Below are 17,140 nucleotides of genomic sequence, written 5' to 3' on the forward strand. Positions count from 1 at the left end.
AGCCCAGCCTGTAGGACCCTGAGAGGTGGAAGGGTCCCAGAGCTTGGGCTGCAGCCCGTGCCTGAACCCACAATTAAACAGCCCCTTAGCCCAAACCCACGCCACCTGGCATGGACCAGCCACAGGTATCTAATTGCAGTGTAGACATACCCTTAGAGTACAAAAAGGGACACAAACAAAGGGTGGGAGGGCTTGGGAAAGACAAGTGTTACAAAAGCAAAAGATTGTGTGACCGCCTTCTTACTTTAAGTTAATATGTAGTCATTACAGTATGTAGGAAGCAGTGGTGGAAGGCTAATAAAAAGGATCTTTAAGGAGGGATGCAATTCAGTGTGGGTAGTATTCTTTATTCTTATTGTATATCATTGCAAGACACATAATATGAGTGCCCTATGTAAATAAAGTAGCACCCCGTTTATTTGACCCTCCATTACCTGCCTCTCTGTATTAATAGAAGAGCCAGCGCACGCAGGTCCAGAAGCGGGCAATCTCTCCTATGGCCACTAGATGGCACTGCAGCTTCGCACTTTTCCATTCTCCAGTTTATGTGAATTTTTGATTATCCAATCTGGCTCTGGTCCCAATAAGATTGGATAAACTGGGTTCTGCTGTACTCTAAATATTTTATGATTTGCAAATGGCAGTACATAAAACCAGTAAGCTACACTGGTAGGATAAATTGATCTTTTAAGTTTTATATATAGTGCACATCATCTATAACTTAGCCTCTAAGCAATGGCTCCCTGCATTGTACTGGATAGGATCACAACATCTTTTTGAACTTTGATCTTTTTTAAGTTTTATGGTATTCGCCAAATGTAGGGAAAATTTATTCTTGAGCATGTCTGCATGGGGATACTCAGAAAAGTTAAGATGAACTAACTGTAGGTGTGAATTTAAAGAGCATTAAACCCTTGTGTGGGCTTTCTCCTTCAGAAATAAAGTGTCTTTTATTCACCTTAATTTAATCCTTTTAAAGGAGATTAAGCTACTGCTGACTTTTATATATTGCACATGACTGTGTCAATGCTGTGTGTCTTAGAAATTGACTTAGGCCAAGCTAACTTTGTAATGTAGCCCAAGATTAAGACTTGAATGCTAGCAAGGTTTAATTATGACCTTGTATTTATACAAAGCTTATTTTAGTCATTAATGGCATTTTCAAAGAGTAAGACAATTCATAGTAACAGAACCTGAACACACACCTGAAGTCACACCGGATGGCATTGACCCATTGTTATGATACAAGTTGAGCAATGAAAGCCTGTCATTTGAAGTGAGCTGTAGCTCACGAAAGCTCATGCTCAAATAAATTGGTTAGTCGCTAAGGTGCCACAAGTACTCCTTTTCTTTTTACATTTTCTGAGTGTTTCAACAGAGGCCTTCAGCCCTGGATCTAGGGTGACCAAATATCCTGATTTTATAGGGACAGTCCTGATATTCAGGGCTTTTTCTGTTACTCCCCCATTCCCTGTCCCGATTTTTCATACTTGCTGTCTGGTCACCCTATAGATGCCATGAACAACGATACATTTTAACAGTGCAGGACAGGCTACTTCAAAGCACTGTACTGACATCCATTTTGCATTGCATATAATATTAAATAATGTAAAATTTTCTCACTGGGTGCAGTACTTAGCTGCATAGAGGGGAAACACTAGGATTCTTTTAAACATGTCTGTGTGGTTTTGGTGCAGGATTAATTCCCAAGATGCACAGAGAGTGGGCCTTGGGAATCTGCAGCGAATTTTGTGTACTTTCCCAGACTGACTGCTAGGTGGTACTATTGTGTAATGCAATAAATATTCCGCTGCCATTTCCCATAAGATGGCAGGTTAAACAGGACCAGTCACCAGTGCCTGTTTATTTTAATTTTCTTAAAAAACTGAATTCAGGGCTGGCTAAAGGTGTCATATAATAACATCTTTTCAAAGTGATGTCCAGAGAACAGCTATAGTGTAGACCATAGCAGTGCAGGTTTCCCTACACCACTCACTGCCCTAGAGTGACCACTTTTAGGCATGACAGAGTAGTTCAGTCTCCATGGCTATTAAATTTTGTTCCCTTGCCATGAGATTGCCAGTAAGGGTATCAATTGTGATGGAGATTCTTGTGGTGTGATCACCTGGTCAAGTCAGAAATGGACTGCGACCCAAAAACTCATGGCACATAGGACAGACAGCCATCAGGTGATAGTTTACAGGTAATCGGTCATACAGGTCACCATCCACCTCCAAAACACCTTTTAACAGAAATACATAATAACCAAACTAACAATTTTTGATAAAATAATATTTTTTAACATTCAAGATTTACAACAAAATAAAGCAAATAATTTAAAAAACATTGTCAATTTGTATTTTAGGAAGAATTTTTAAAAAAAGAAACCTAAATTCAGTAACTGTTAGAAGATGATTTAAAGCCCTTAAATTCATATAGCCATATCTAAGACTATATACAAAACTCAATATTATCTCAAACATTCCCATCTGTATTCCAGATCCAGTCCCAGAATGACACTGTTGAGGGTGTTTCCTGCTTCCCATCACTCCATGCTTATTAAAACTCAAGTCGACAGTATTTTTAAATATCCATTTAAGGTGCTCAGGTACTATGGTGCTGGAAGCCATACAAGTATCTATATACACAGGAAAATCTCTCAACACGATTCTATTTTAATATGGTACATATCAGCCTTCCAGATATAAGGCCTCACTGATGCCATTTAATAAAGAAAGAGCAGCCCCAAAATCTCCAAGAAATTTTGTAAAAGGAATTAACTTCTTTACTTAACAAAAAACTCACGCTCCACCACAAAACAAAAGAAATATTATATCCTTCCCATGTTTCTAGTATTCCGTTTAATAGTTTTGCTAGGATTTCACAGTTTCTTGGTGATAAAAATAATTTCACAATATAGTATATAAAAATACAGTAGTATGAAGTCATCACATCAACTTTCTTATGGTCATTTTATGGTCATTTTCTGGACCAGGGCTAAAACAGTTACTTTTCATACCATGATCTCATGTTCAGCTCCTAATGGACCTCTTCAAATGTGCCTCAGCATCCTTTGCACTGATTCCCACAGCACTTCTTGTGGTGTACTTCTGGCATATGAAGAGGATCATCGGTTGCAGAGTCCAATTTAGTGAAATGCTGGAGCCAGGGAATGGAACAAAGGCTCAGTGAAATCTCCAGAGAGCTGATAGCAATCTCTCTGTTACTGGAAGCTACAGATATGGAATGCCTGTTCTAGGCAAACATTCTGTTAAAGCAGAGAGAAATCCAGCTGCTTGTGCCCTAACCTGATGGACTATAGAATGAGAACATCACTGAAAGAAAAACAGATGGTTCTCTGAAGACGTCCACGCAGTATGCAGCAGCAGTCAAAAAAGCAAACGGGATGTTAGGAATCATTAAAAAAGGGATAGAGAATACAACGGAGAATATCTTATTGCCCTTATATAAATCCATGGTATGCCCACATCTTGAATACTGCATAAAGATGTGGTCCCCTCATCTCAAAAAAGATATACTGGCATTAGAAAAGGTTCAGAAAAGGGCAACTAAAATGATGAGGGGTTTGGAACAGGTCCCATATGAGGAGAGATTAAAGAGGCTAGGACTTTCAGCTTGGAAAAGAGGAGACTAAGGGGGGATATGATAGAGGTATATAAAATCATGAGTGGTGTGGAGAAAGTGAATAAGGAAAAGTTATTTACTTGTTCCCATAATATAAGAACTAGGGGCCACCAAATGAAAATAATGGGTAGAAGGTTTAAAACAAATAAAAGGAAGTTCTTCTTCACTCAGCGCACAGTCAACCTGTGGAACTCCTGGCATGAGGAGGTTGTGAAGGCTAGGACTATAACAGGGTTTAAAAGAGAACTGGATAAATTCATGGAGGTTAAGTCCATTAATGGCTGTTAGCCAGGATGAATAAGGAATGGTGTCCCTCGCCTCTGTTTGTCAGAGGGTGGAGATGGATGGCAGGAGAGAGATCACTAGATCATTACCTGTTAGGTTCACTCCCTCTGGGGCACCTAGCATTGGCCACTGTTGGTAGACAGGATGCTGGGCTGGATGGACCTTTGGTCTGACCCAGTATGGCCGTTCTTATGTTCAGGGACTGTAGCCTGTTTCTGGATGGTTTAGCCACTTAGGAGTACATTTTCAAAGTGTTGTGGGTGGCATTTTAGGATCAACATAAATAGGAGTCATGTGATTAGACCTCATACTACAAGAATCTCTCTACAGTGGTTACTCTTCCCGTCCACTGCACGCCACTCAGTCCCCCTTTAGCTGAATGGAGGTTGATTCAGGGCAATCATTTCTTCCATCTCTTTGGTGCCCTGTTCTTGTTCAAAAGAGGAGATGTAATAGTGCCTTTGAAACATCAAATAATCCTCAGCATCTGTATGAGGTAGTTATATATTGTAATATTCCCATTTTACAAGGGTAAATTGGAGGAAAGGATAAGCAAGTTGCCTAAAGCCACACAGCAAATCAGTACTTAGAACTCAATTGCTCCTCAGTCCCTGATCTGTACTCAGGCTGTAGACCATACCACTCTGATTATAACAAATAACAGAGGAACATGTAACTTTCTAAACACAGTGTTATACTCCAGAGACATTGAGAAATCACACTGTAGGCAGACAATGGATAACTGCAAACTCAAAAGCAGTATGACAGCTTTGCTTTTTTAAGAGATTTCTACTGTTGAGTCAAAGGCATCTTCTCCTTTTATGAAAGTGAGAAGAGATGTGTAGAAGACTTGGACAGCAGCAGTGGATCTAATCAGTGTAAATTTTTTACCCAGTATTTTCCTTTCCGCCTTGCCCGCTAGCATAAATTAATTTTATTAAATCGGATTTTTACCAAATCTCTGCTGGATGTGTTTTTCATGATAAACAAGGTCAAGTGTTTTCCATCCCCTACCAATATGTTCTAAAATTACTTTATATTTACATATAATTCTCCAGCATCAGTAAATTATTCAAAAAGATGAGGAATACATTTTGGCTTATCTTGCAGTTTATGGAACTACATTTTAAAAAAATGTTAATTTTTCTACCATCTATTGGTCATGTCATGATCAGACTCTGAACTACAGCAGATTAGACTTTCCAATGCTACTCTCCCAGGATCCTTTATAAATTAGGAGTTACTTCTGACCTCATCATATTTCTTTGGCATCCATGATAACTTTACATTTTTTATATCACTATTTTTGCCAATTTTGTAATCCCAGCAGTATTCCGGAGATAACAGTTTAGTAGGCTTGTTTATAAAATAATATTTGTTTAAGTGGCTTTCATCATGCCATATTGCCTCAGTGTTCCTTTCTTTGTCTTTTTTAATGCCTTCATAACATTCCCTGGTAAGGTTGAAAACACGAAGAGGAGTACCTCCAAAGACAGCAGCATGATAATAATAGTCCCCCTGCATCAACGGAATATAAGCTGTTGACTGGGGATTTCTCTCATAAGTGAATTTCTCTTTATCTGCCTTGTAAAACCAAGCTTGGAGCTGTGCTACAGACTCATCAAGCGTCTCCAAACCATAGTCACTCTGGAAAACTTCATCCACGTCCATACAAAACAAAGTCTACTTCATACTTGATGTGGCTTTCAATAAGGTCCCCTATGGTCTTAGCGCATCATACTTATATCTTGCCATCGGCTTTCTTTATTAACTTGGAATACTTTAGATGTCCGCAGGGGTCCCAGTTCTATCAAAGGCATTTTCGAGAGATCATCCACCATAACGTAGAAAATCACTTTATGGCCAACCATGAAGAAACTGTCTGCAGATATTAAGAAGGTTTTTAAATACTTATCGAGATACCTAGAAAAAAATGGGAAAATCATTAACTTTCTTTATCTACAGTTGGGGAATAAACTAGAGTCAGTAGGCCACATTCATGTTAATGTAATCCTGTTTCAACAGTATTTCCTTAGAGCAGTGGTTCTCAAACTTTAGCAACTCAAGGATCCCCATTTTGATTTAAAATTTTGCTGCAGACCCCCAAACCCCCCACTCCATCCCTTCCCCCAAGGCCCCAGCCCTGCCCCATCTCTTCCCGCCCCTGCTCCACCCCTCCTCTTCCCTGCCTCTTTACACACCCTTCCCCGCCCTCTGAGCTTTTCCTGCATGCTGGGAAACAGTTGTTTCCCAGCTTGCAGGAGATGCTGGGAGGAAGTGGAAGGAGTTGATCAGCGTGGCCTGCGGACCCCCTGGAATACCCTCGTGGACTCCAGTTTGAGAAACGCTGCACTTGGGAACTTTTAGTGCATGCCAGCAGGGTCCGCCTGGGCCAGGTTAGTGCATAACACAGTAGTGTACACTAGAATTTACACCCCTCTGGTGCAGACTAATGCACCATGTTGACAATCCTTCAATTTCTAGAAATTATTTTTCAGAGTATTAAGCATTATGTAGCACTTCATACGTTCAAAGCACAGCTTCCATTGACCTCATTTACAGATGTGAGTGCTCAGCACTTCTGCAAGTCAGACCCCAGCATCTCAAGACAGGCACCCAGAAAATGAGGACCCAACTGAGGCAAGTTGGGTTTAAGAGAGTTGCATCACACAAACTCTGTGGTAAAGGCAGAGATAGAATCTAATTCTCCCAGGCCCCATTCAACTGCCTTAACCATGAAACTGTTCTTTCTCTTCCTGCAATACCCTGCCACATTCTCTCCATATCTTCCAACTAATTAGATTGTTGTCTGTAGGCCCCCTACCTCCTTTACTAAACAATCCTGGTTCTTCCCTTGAGCAGATCCATCCTGTGCATTGAATGGAGTAGGGGTCCTAGCATTTCTTAACTACTGAGTCCCTGATTTGCAACCTTAAGAATGTTCTTTTCATATAGGTTGTGTGTGTAATTTCCTAGGTATTTAAAAAAACAAATTGAAAAAACAAATTCCATCATGGGGCATCATATTCACACGCTCATGTTTGATCATTAGAACTGGAACCTTTAGATCCACCACACAGAACTCTGCTACTTGGTCTAACAGAGTGACTGATGGTAGTAGGTCGTCATCCTCTATGTGGACCAGCACTAGGAGGGGGATGAGACATATTTTTGCCAGTGGTTTTCACAGATATTTGCTGACAGCAGAAGAACACTGAGAATCACGGGTTCTATTCCAGGCTTTAGTGGGCATAGACTCTTCTGCCCATTTGCCCCAAAGCTTAACCTCTTCTGTTTCATGCTCTTCTGTCTCAGTCCTGTCTCTTCATTAGCTGGTCCCAGTCTCTGCTCCTCAGGCTTCTTATCCCAGTCCCCTTGCGCAGCCAGCTCCCCTCCCACCCCCTACTGATGTTCCCATTTCTCATCTCAAAGTCCCAATCTCAGTGTCCACTCAACTCCCATCAGCTCCTTGGCCCCATCTTTTTGACCAACCAGTCCCAATTCTCCCACACACACACTGGCTCACCATTAGATTTATTACGCTCACTTCTACCCCACTGGTTCCTAGTCCTACTCTTTGCCCAGCCAGTCCAAGTATCTCCCACCAGTTCCTCATCCAATCTCAGTCATTTGCCCCCCAATTTCCTCCCTTGGCTTCCAGCCTCCCCCAAACTCTCAGATTCTTTTTCTCTCCCCCCCCCCACAACTACCTCAAGTTGCTTGTCCAATTTACTCCCCCATCTGGCTCTTTTCAGAGCCAGAGAGTATTTTAATGAGGCAACTTCCTCCTTCTCAGTGCCTGGGCGCCAGCTGGGGGACCACTGAGAACACAGGAGACAGTTTCCCTGCTTTCATTTCAAGTACCAGACCCAGCTTGGCCTGCAGCTCATCAGCCACCTATAGCCCTGGTCTGCAGCATGCTCAATGTGACCAAATCTTCAGATTTTAGCTGTAAAGCTCTAGCAAATCTCTACTTAGCATGTGCGAACTGCAGTTTTTCTAAGGTTGATAACTTGTCCAAATTTGGGTAGATTTTCATGGATTAGCAAAAGGCACATCGATGACACAATGGCTATCTCCTGCCAAATTTCAAGTTCCTCCAAACCATGGAAGTGCAAGACGTTCTCAAAGAAAAGGACACCACATTTTTTTAACATGGGCAAAACAACATTTTTACAAAGCTTAATTTCTGGAAACAGCTGAAACATTTTGGACAAAATTTCCAGCTAGCATGGAAAATTGCAGCCCAAACAGTTTAAATTTAGTAAAGTTATGTGGTGCTAAAAACAGTGTTTTATAATGGGAAGTGTTGGGCAATTTTATTAATTGGTGGTGTTACCAGTTCCACCTATAATGTCAAACTGTTAACTTATAACTTAATTATTAATGTTAGGGTAGTTAGTGAAGTAAAGTAAAGTTGCATCATCATTCTACTTTATTCTTATTAAACTGTAAAAATTACTATAGTTTTAGTTGCTCCTCTTTGGGCCTGTTCTGCTCCTATTCATACCAGTTGGAACAGAATAAAGCCCTTTATTTTAAAATGTATCTATAAATGTGTGTAGCTCCAGAAAGGTTCTCAGGAACCATATGTCTTTGACCTTTGTTTTCTGGGATAGAGTGGCTCATTGGAACAACAGTATAGATTACTGGAACACAAGACTCCCTGCTTTCATGCCTCATAATTTCCAAGAACAAACAACTGTTTTTAAGGCAGCAAACCTGCCATGTTAAAATGCAAGAAACTGCCAGCATCTGCAGCCATCTCCATTTGAATCCAGACAGCATCCCTGAACTTTAAAAAGCTCTTGCAAAACCTTTTTAAATGGAACATGTTGACTTTATACTTCTGTATATTCAGAAAACCATTTCTGCCATTGATCAAAAATGTTAATGTCTTGGCTTGTAGCTGAAAAATACGGACAGAAAAGTGACTTAGTCTGAATTTACAGCAGGTGGGGGATAAAATGATTGCAGTCTTCAGATCTTGTTAACGAGCTTGAATTATCTGCTTAATGTTCAAACAGATTCCTTGGAAACCACCAGAGAGGGTAATAATAAAAGAATTTCCATGCCAGAAATTCCTCACTAGATGGAGTGGGAACATTTTAGGAAGAATTGGCTACTGGAAGTTTAGTTTGTGACTGCAATAAGTTTCTAACAACTCAACAGGATTTTTTCCTCCCTTAATTATACACTTGATAAGTGGGACAATTTGGGAAATCGGTCTGTACTCGTGATTTCTGGTTGATATTATGAAGGTGTTACTATGAAAATTGCTGTATCACTGAAAGCCTCTATATAAATGTGGAATCCACCATAGACTGGCAGGGTCGTGTCATGTCTCTGCCAAAGCAAGGACAATGGTAGGGCCATCAGCTATTCAAGGGGAAACACCTTGGGGACAATGAGCTTGCTAGTCTGGAGAGTGGAAATTCTCCAAGCAGGACAAAAAGAGGTGACAAAGTGGGCGGTTATTAAAAGGACTCAAGGGGGACGACTCAGAGCCACACAGGAAATTTTGGACAGGAGAAGAGGAGGAGATGGACCAAAGTCACAGAAGATGAGCTAGGGCAGTGGTTCTCAAAACTTTTGTACTGGTGACCCCTTTCACATAGCAAGCCTCTGCGTGCGACCCCCACTCCCTTTTAAACTAAAAACACTTCTTTACATATTTAACACCATTATAAATGCTGGAGGCAAAGTCGGGTTTGGGGTGGAGGCTGACAGCTCGCAACCTGCCTTGTAATAACCTCACAACCCCCTGAGAGGTCCCAACCCCCAGTTTGAGAACCCCAAGGTTACGGGGAAGAGGCTCCCTGTCTTGGAACAGAAGTTATGAAGCTGTCAGGGAAGGATCTTGGATCTCAGAGAGGACCCTGACACAAGCCCAAAGAATGCTCTGGATTAGTGAGGAAACTGAGGCAGGAAATGCATATAATGTTTATTATTTTTGTATAGATGTCTATTTCTTTTACTATTAAAGAGCAATAACACGTTAGAATGTTGTGCAAAGTGTCTTATGTTTCACGTTATACCTATCACATTGCTCTTGAAGTTACAAATGGTAAATCAGAAGATTCACATGGTGGAGTTCTGGGAGAGGGCGTGTTTAAGAGATTGCAGGGGCAGTCTGAGGGCTCAGCACTGGTTCCAGGGAGTGACCAGGTCTTTTGTTGCACTGCCTCCTGAGAGCTGCACCCCAAAAATGTGCTCAGAGACCCTAAGACAGGGGCATAGCCGTGGCTCCATTAAGACTCTGAGGGCTTAAAACATGAGATTCAGCAGCTGGATCCCCTTACAGCTGTTTGACAAGAGGCCAAAAGTGGGTGCTGGACTATACCTGTAACAATAAGAAACAGAAGAAAGCCAAGAGAGGTTTTAATTTTTTCCCTGGAAAAGTGAGAATAGATTTTGGTTAACAAATTTACATAATTTTTCTGTTCTTATCTGCTTTAAAAATTGTTAAATAGAAGCAGCCAAGGGGCTGAATTTTAGCATGTTCAGAAGATAACTGTGGGCTGTTAAATAAGTTTTATTAAATCCAATCCCTTGTCCTTATGAAAGCAAAAATTCCACTGAGTTTGAGAGATTTGAGAGACTTCTGTAGAAGTTCAGGGTCACACCCATTCCCAAAGCTGAAATTCTTGCATCAGTATTAACTCTCCTTTATGTCCCTGGCAGAGCCTGTACTTACATAATCTTTTCTTGAATTCTGATCTCTTTACTTTTGTTTTTTTAATAGTCAGCTTATTAGCCACAGTACTGTGTTGAAGCAGAGTGTTCTAGAGACAGTTTCTCTCCTCCATCAAATGTAGTTACAGCCCATATATGATCTGTTAGAGATATCTGATCAATATATGGTTTATAGATACCAGTTGCTGTTTCTGTATTGTCTTAATTAATACGTATGTGGTTACTGTTTGTAGATGAGTTTTCTTCCCCTATGGAGAAAACACTGAGGACAATTTGTGTAGTGGCCACTAGTCTTCTTTGATGGCAGTTGATTTTCTTGCCTGAATCCGGGCTTTGGAGGCTTTGGAATTGTCCTGGGGACAAAATTTTTCAGCACAGTCCTGTGAGGGAAAGTGCTCTGCTGGAGTTCTTGGGGGTAAACTAATTTCAGACATCTCAGAGGGACAACGCTAGCATTCATAGTTGTATCATTTGCAGTCACTGGCATCTAATGCTCATGTTATAAAATAAATACAGTGGAGATTTAACCCTCATCCAAAGTGTCTCATTTGGTTCTGCCTAGAAGGGGGAACCCCTCCATTCCACATGGAAGGGCCTCTGTCAGGTTCAGAGATGTGTGGCAACAGGGAGTGGAGATAGGAAGGTGCTGCTTTGCACAGCACTGTGCCTTGCAGAATGCAAGATTTCAGCAGATTAGTGTTCTCTTGTGGTCTTTACACAAGAAACGTAACAGGAAGGAACCACACAGGCATGGTGGGATCAAAATAACTGTTTACACCAACTATATACAACATGCAAGGCCTAGTTACATATACTCGTACTCTGGCAGGGTTCTATGAAACTTAGAAGACGCTGTACCCCTAGACGTTTCAAAAACAATTTAAAGGGATATTATCCAAGTCATATACATTACAGGAAATAATGGTGAATTACGTCTCCAAAGAAGAGCTGTGGGGGACCCCATGCAATCTTAGTATGGCTCCTGCTAGAGCTGTCTGTCTGGGAGGAGAAGCGGACAAGTGGAGTGGCAGGTATTCCTGCAGGATGACTCCTATCTCTATGAAGACCTCTAACGTTGGGAAGGGCCATGGCCTCCAAACTCCTCCAGAGGGGATGGGTATAGAAAAACGGTGAGGTTTTTGCAAGGGGAGGGTTTTGACTCCACATTGACTTTTCTTACACCAGTCCTGCCTTTTTTAAAAATCACTTGGCTTTAATAAAGTTCCAGTTCATGATTATGGAACCTTGACATGGCTCAGAACTACTGAACAGTAACTATAAAACAGGAATAGTAGGATTTGAAGAAAGTCAGGGGAGGAAGAATGGACACTGGATCTTACACTTCTCAAACAAGATGAGCTGGGGAAGCTGCATTATTTTACAACTTTAGCGTGCTGCTCCTGCTACAACCCCACCCTTCTGTCTTCTCAGTGTAAATTGCATCATCTACCATCTGTCACTTCTGAATTTGGTCCTGTAATATTTCATAATAAACTCCAAACTGTGCAGTCTGAGAAAATTAAACTTCTTGGGTGCTTGTGATTCAAGATTGTCTCAAACATTGCATGTCTGATATATAAAGAGTGGGTATATAAATGTATGTACATAATATAGAATTGTGTGTGCTTGAAAAGTGTTACATATCCATGTCAACATGTAACAGACTGAATAATTAAGAAAACTTTCTTAGAATAACAAGAAAATAGTGGAAAATAAACCAGCAGTTAGGTTCTAAGCTTTTAGAAGTCTGAGCTTTTGGGGTTTTTTTTAAAAGAGGAAATAGTGGTTGATTTTAAAAAATGGCAACCATATTTTGAATAAATCAAAACAAAAAAAAATTTGTTTTTGACTTTGAGCCATATAATGCAGAATTTCTGAGTAGAGAAAACATTACAGTTTAGTTATAATTACCTTCTAAAACTTGCTATTTATAGTATGCTAGCAGGTAAATACAATTTCGTTTTACACAATAATATTTAAGAAGTGGGGTACATGCAAGTGCTGTGTATACTCTATACCAGGGGTTCTCAAACTGGGGGTCGGGAGGTTATTACATGCGGGGTCGCAAGCTGTCAGCCTCCACCCCAAACCCGCTTTGCATCCAGCATTTATAATGGTGTTAAATATATTGAGTGTTTTTAATTTATAAGGGCGGGTCATACTCAGAGGCTTGTTATTTGAAAGGGGTCACCAGTACAAAAGTTTGAGAACCACTGTTCTATACAAAGGAAATCTTCTAAGAGTTCTACCCTCTGTTTTTCATCAGATGTTCTTCTTACATGCCTGTGGCACATAAGCTAATATAGACAGATGGTTATAAGGTATATTGTGGAAAATATGCTTGTATTCTCAATATGAGCCCCTTACGTTATTGCATTAACCATATCACGTTGGCCATCTCTGCTCCTGTATATATGCCACAATAAGTAGAGATGAAATTGAAATCTTTTTACATTAGAGTATGTTGTGAAGAAAGAGGGAGGAAAAAAGTGAGCCAAACCTGATGCAATCTTCAAACCTGGGCAAGCCCAATGTAGTTAATAGGGGTTTGTCGGCATGTAGCCTGTTATGGTCCAGCATGCAATATTCAGTTTATTCTGACATGGAGAGGGATTCAGCAATTTTTCAAAAAGAGACTAAGATTTCAAGTCAACTGGAGAAATGCCTTAAATATTAGGCTTCATTTTCCATATATTAATGTATTTATAAAATATCAAATGACAGCGGGAGCAGTAATACTGAGTCCAATTGTTGTCTGTGTCAAAGGGTTAGATAGCTCATTAGAAGATAGCACAAGTGAAGAGTTAAGAATCTGGATTTTTGAGATCATGCTTTGAGAAATGTCTCCTTATGGAAAGTGGAAGGGGTACCTACAGAACTGCAAGAAGAGGAAGGGTATTATTGCTTGGCTACTATGGACCATGCCATGCTGATTCAGAAATTAAAGTTTTGGCTAAAGCCAAAGTATTTATTCTGGAAGTGCCATCCCTAATTCATTTTCAATAATTTACTTGCTCTTTGCATTATTAGCAAAAGTTTTTGTAAAGTACTGTAAAAAGCAATTTCAGAAAGAAAAATCTCAGCAGGTTTCTCTAATGCTGGGAGTGGCAACTTTATGGGCAATTTATGTAAACTGTACAGTGCTCAAATAAAAAGCCCAACAGGCTACTCGCACTATGAGCTCTGAATACAGCACAGGATGGAATACCAAGAAATGGAGTTCTCAAATATAAAGGGAAGGGTAAACCCCTTTGAAATCCCTCCTGGCCAGGGGAAAGCTCCTTTCACCTGTAAAGGGTTAAGAAGCTAAAGGTAACCTCGCTGGCACCTGACCAGACCAAAATGACCAATGGGGAGACAAGATACTTTCAAAAGCTGGGAGGAGGGAGAGAAACAAAGGGTCTGTGTGTCCTTCTATATGCTGGTTTCTGCTGGGGATAGACCAGGAATGGAGTCTTAGAACTTTTAGTAAGTAATCTAGCTAGGTATGTGTTAGATTATGATTTCTTTAAATGGCTGAGAAAAGAATTGTGCTGAATAGAATAACTATTTCTGTCTGTGTATCTTTTTTGTAACTTAAGGTTTTGCCTAGAGGGGTTCTCTATGTTTTTGAATCTAATTACCCTGTAAGATATCTACCATCCTGATTTTACAGGGGGAATTTCTTTATTTCTATTTACTTCTATTTTTATTAAAAGTCTTCTTGTAAGAAACTGAATGCTTTTTCATTGTTCTCAGATCCAAGGGTTTGGGTCTGTGATCACCTATGCAAATCGGTGAGGCTTTTTATCCAACATTTCCCAGGAAAGTGGGGGTGCAAGTGTTGGGAGGATTGTTCATTGTTCTTAAGATCCAAGGGTCTGGGTCTGTAGTCACCTAGGCAAATTGGTGAGGCTTTACACCAAACCTTGTCCAGGAAGTGGGGTGCAAGGTTTTGGGAAGTATTTTGGGGGGAAAGACGCGTCCAAACAGCTCTTCCCCAGTAACCAGTATTAGTTTGGTGGTGGTAGCGGCCAATCCAAGGACAACAGGTGGAATATTTTGTACCTTGGGGAAGTTTTGACCTAAGCTGGTAAAGATAAGTTTAGGAGGTTTTTCATGCAGGTCCCCACATCTGTACCCTAGAGTTCAGAGTGGGGGAGGAACCTTGACAGGAGTTCTAAACCGGGTTCTGATACCCGCTCTTTCTGTGGCTTTGACCACTCACAACCTCTCTGTCTCCATTCCACCATCTTTGAAGTGGGAACAATGATCCCTTGCTTCAAGGAGTATTGTAAGAAATAGCTAATGTTTGCAAAGCACTCTGAAGTTGAAAAATGCACACATAACCTAAGTATTGTTATGAAAATATAGCATCTTAAACTTGGAAGTTTAAAAATAGACTTTAGTCTTCTAAATATTTTTAACACTGCTAGCTGTCAGCTCCTCACCTGGCATCTTACTATCCACCTCTTCTCATCTCCTGTTGCTCCTCCCAAGCCTTACTGCCTTCTTTCTCTGCTTTTCCCCTCACTCTTTCATGGGGGTCCCTCCTCTTGTCCTCTAAGATATACTTCCATCCTTTCCTCCTTAAAACCTACTTCTTCCACACCCTTATACTGCTCTTTCATCCAAATCTGAATGCCAGCCCTGATATTTCTGTTCATAACCTTATATGTTCCACACAGGTGGGACCACATCACCTTGTTCATTTTAAAAAGTGCTGTGCACATTTAAGCATTTTATAACAGTGGAAAGGCTTCTAATTTCCTTGCTGTAAATTACAGCATGCTGGTTTTCTGTAGCAACCCCAAGGTTTAAAAATAAGTCCAGAGTAGTAACTAGCAGTACCTACTTCCTGATGGCAAAAACTGTCAAACCCACCGTGACGTTTCTCTTGCTATAATAGTCTTCTAGCACAGATCTCTTGAATGTACCATCCCATACAATTGGGGCAGACCAGTCAGTCAAAGTTGATACCTCTGGTCGCGCACTGCATGAAAGAACCAACAGATTACCAAAAGTTAGCAGGAAGTGAGTCCCCCAAGAATATAGATACAGGTGATTTCTGCATTCTCTCTTCCTTATTTTCAGAAATGTTTCTACATTACTCAGTTCTGCAGTCTTAGGATGGGTGGCAAGACATGATTAGGTTATGCATTTATTCAGGTTCTGTTTACATTGTATGTTATTTATTCTTTCCGTAGCACCTTTAGGTGGGCTAGGCACTTTAAAGATATGTAAGAAAAAAAAAGACATCAGCACAGAGGGCAGTGGAGAATGCAACAAAAAAGCAAAATGATTGGGCAATTGAGCAGCACCCTCATTTTATAAATTCCAAGGGGCTCTGTAGTTTAACATAAGCCAAAGTAAAAGGGTGGAAATGCTAGCCCACAGAACAGAGTGAGGTTGCTTGGCATAATGGAAGAGTGAGGCTTTTCCAGGTTTGAGGAGGTTACAGATTCTGAGGGTATGATGTGCCCAGAGCTACGGATAGGACCATTTTAATTAAATCCTAATCAATCCATTCACAAGAGGAAGTGGTGAGAGAGCCAAGAAGTAGGCAAGGGGTTGCCCCATATAAGACTTCTATGGTGAGATTGAGTTTGATCTTGCTGAAGAATGAGACATGAACCCAATGGAGAGATTTGAGAACTGGGATCCACTAGGTGAAGTGGTCAGTATTGGGCAAGATAGTTTTAGCTGCACTATGGTGAATGGGCCAGAACAGGGGGAGAAAATAGATGTGGAGATCAAAGAAGAGACAGCACTATTTCCTTAGCAGATGACTCACCCTGACCAACAGTAAGATTCTCCCTCCCCTTCCTCCACCAAAAGTAATTTGCTGCTTGGCTCTTATCCTAAGTGTGGTAATGATGATGATGGGCGATCACTCGTTACCGAGTATGATCATCTTCCATGGGAGTTATGGATCCTCTGGTGGCTAATAAGACCAATCCTTGAACCACAAGTTCTATTGCAATGATGGCAGATGTTTTCAGGCTCAGCAGGAGGCTGTTGACCATGACTGGAAGTCAGTCTCTCCTTCCTTCTGTGTTTCTTGTCCTCTTCAGCTTGTTGGCGAACAAGTTCAAAATGCAGGGGACCATCATGTAAGACTTCACTCCATTTTAAGCAATCCTGGGCAAGTGTCTCCCAAGTGTCAATGTCAATATTACACGTTTTTAGGTTGTCCTTCAATAAGTCCTTACATCAATTCCGTTGTCCACCCACGTTACGGTACCCTTCTTTCAGCTGAGAGAACAGGACCTGTTTTGGGAGGCAATGGTCTGGCATCCGGACAACATGTCCAGCCCAGCGGAATTGCTGACAGATGATCATTGCCTCGATACTGGTGGTCATTGCCTCTTCCAGGACACTAACATTGGTGCACCTGTCTTCCCATTTGATCTTCAGAATCTTACGAAGGCAGCGTTGATGGCACCTCTCAAGGACTTTCAAGTGGTGTCTATAGGTTGTCCAAGTTTTGGACCCATACAATAGTATTGGGGAGACTAACGTCATGATAAACAAG

At 40.9% G+C, this 17,140-nt stretch overlaps 1 protein-coding gene across 1 annotated transcript; it reads right to left on the reverse strand.

The window, feature by feature from the left end:
- Positions 1-5,082: 5,082 nt before the first annotated feature.
- On the reverse strand, positions 5,083-16,631 carry LOC140899389 (N-acetyllactosaminide alpha-1,3-galactosyltransferase-like). The gene is given in 5 exon segments (XM_078849134.1): positions 5,083-5,608; positions 5,610-5,660; positions 5,662-5,853; positions 15,461-15,598; positions 16,507-16,631. Coding segments are annotated over 5 exon segments (951 nt in total). The 3' UTR covers positions 5,083-5,163.
- Positions 16,632-17,140: the final 509 nt, after the last annotated feature.

The sequence above is a fragment of the Lepidochelys kempii genome, chromosome 16, assembly GCF_965140285.1.
Source record: "Lepidochelys kempii isolate rLepKem1 chromosome 16, rLepKem1.hap1, whole genome shotgun sequence".
Classification (NCBI taxonomy): domain Eukaryota; kingdom Metazoa; phylum Chordata; order Testudines; family Cheloniidae; genus Lepidochelys; species Lepidochelys kempii.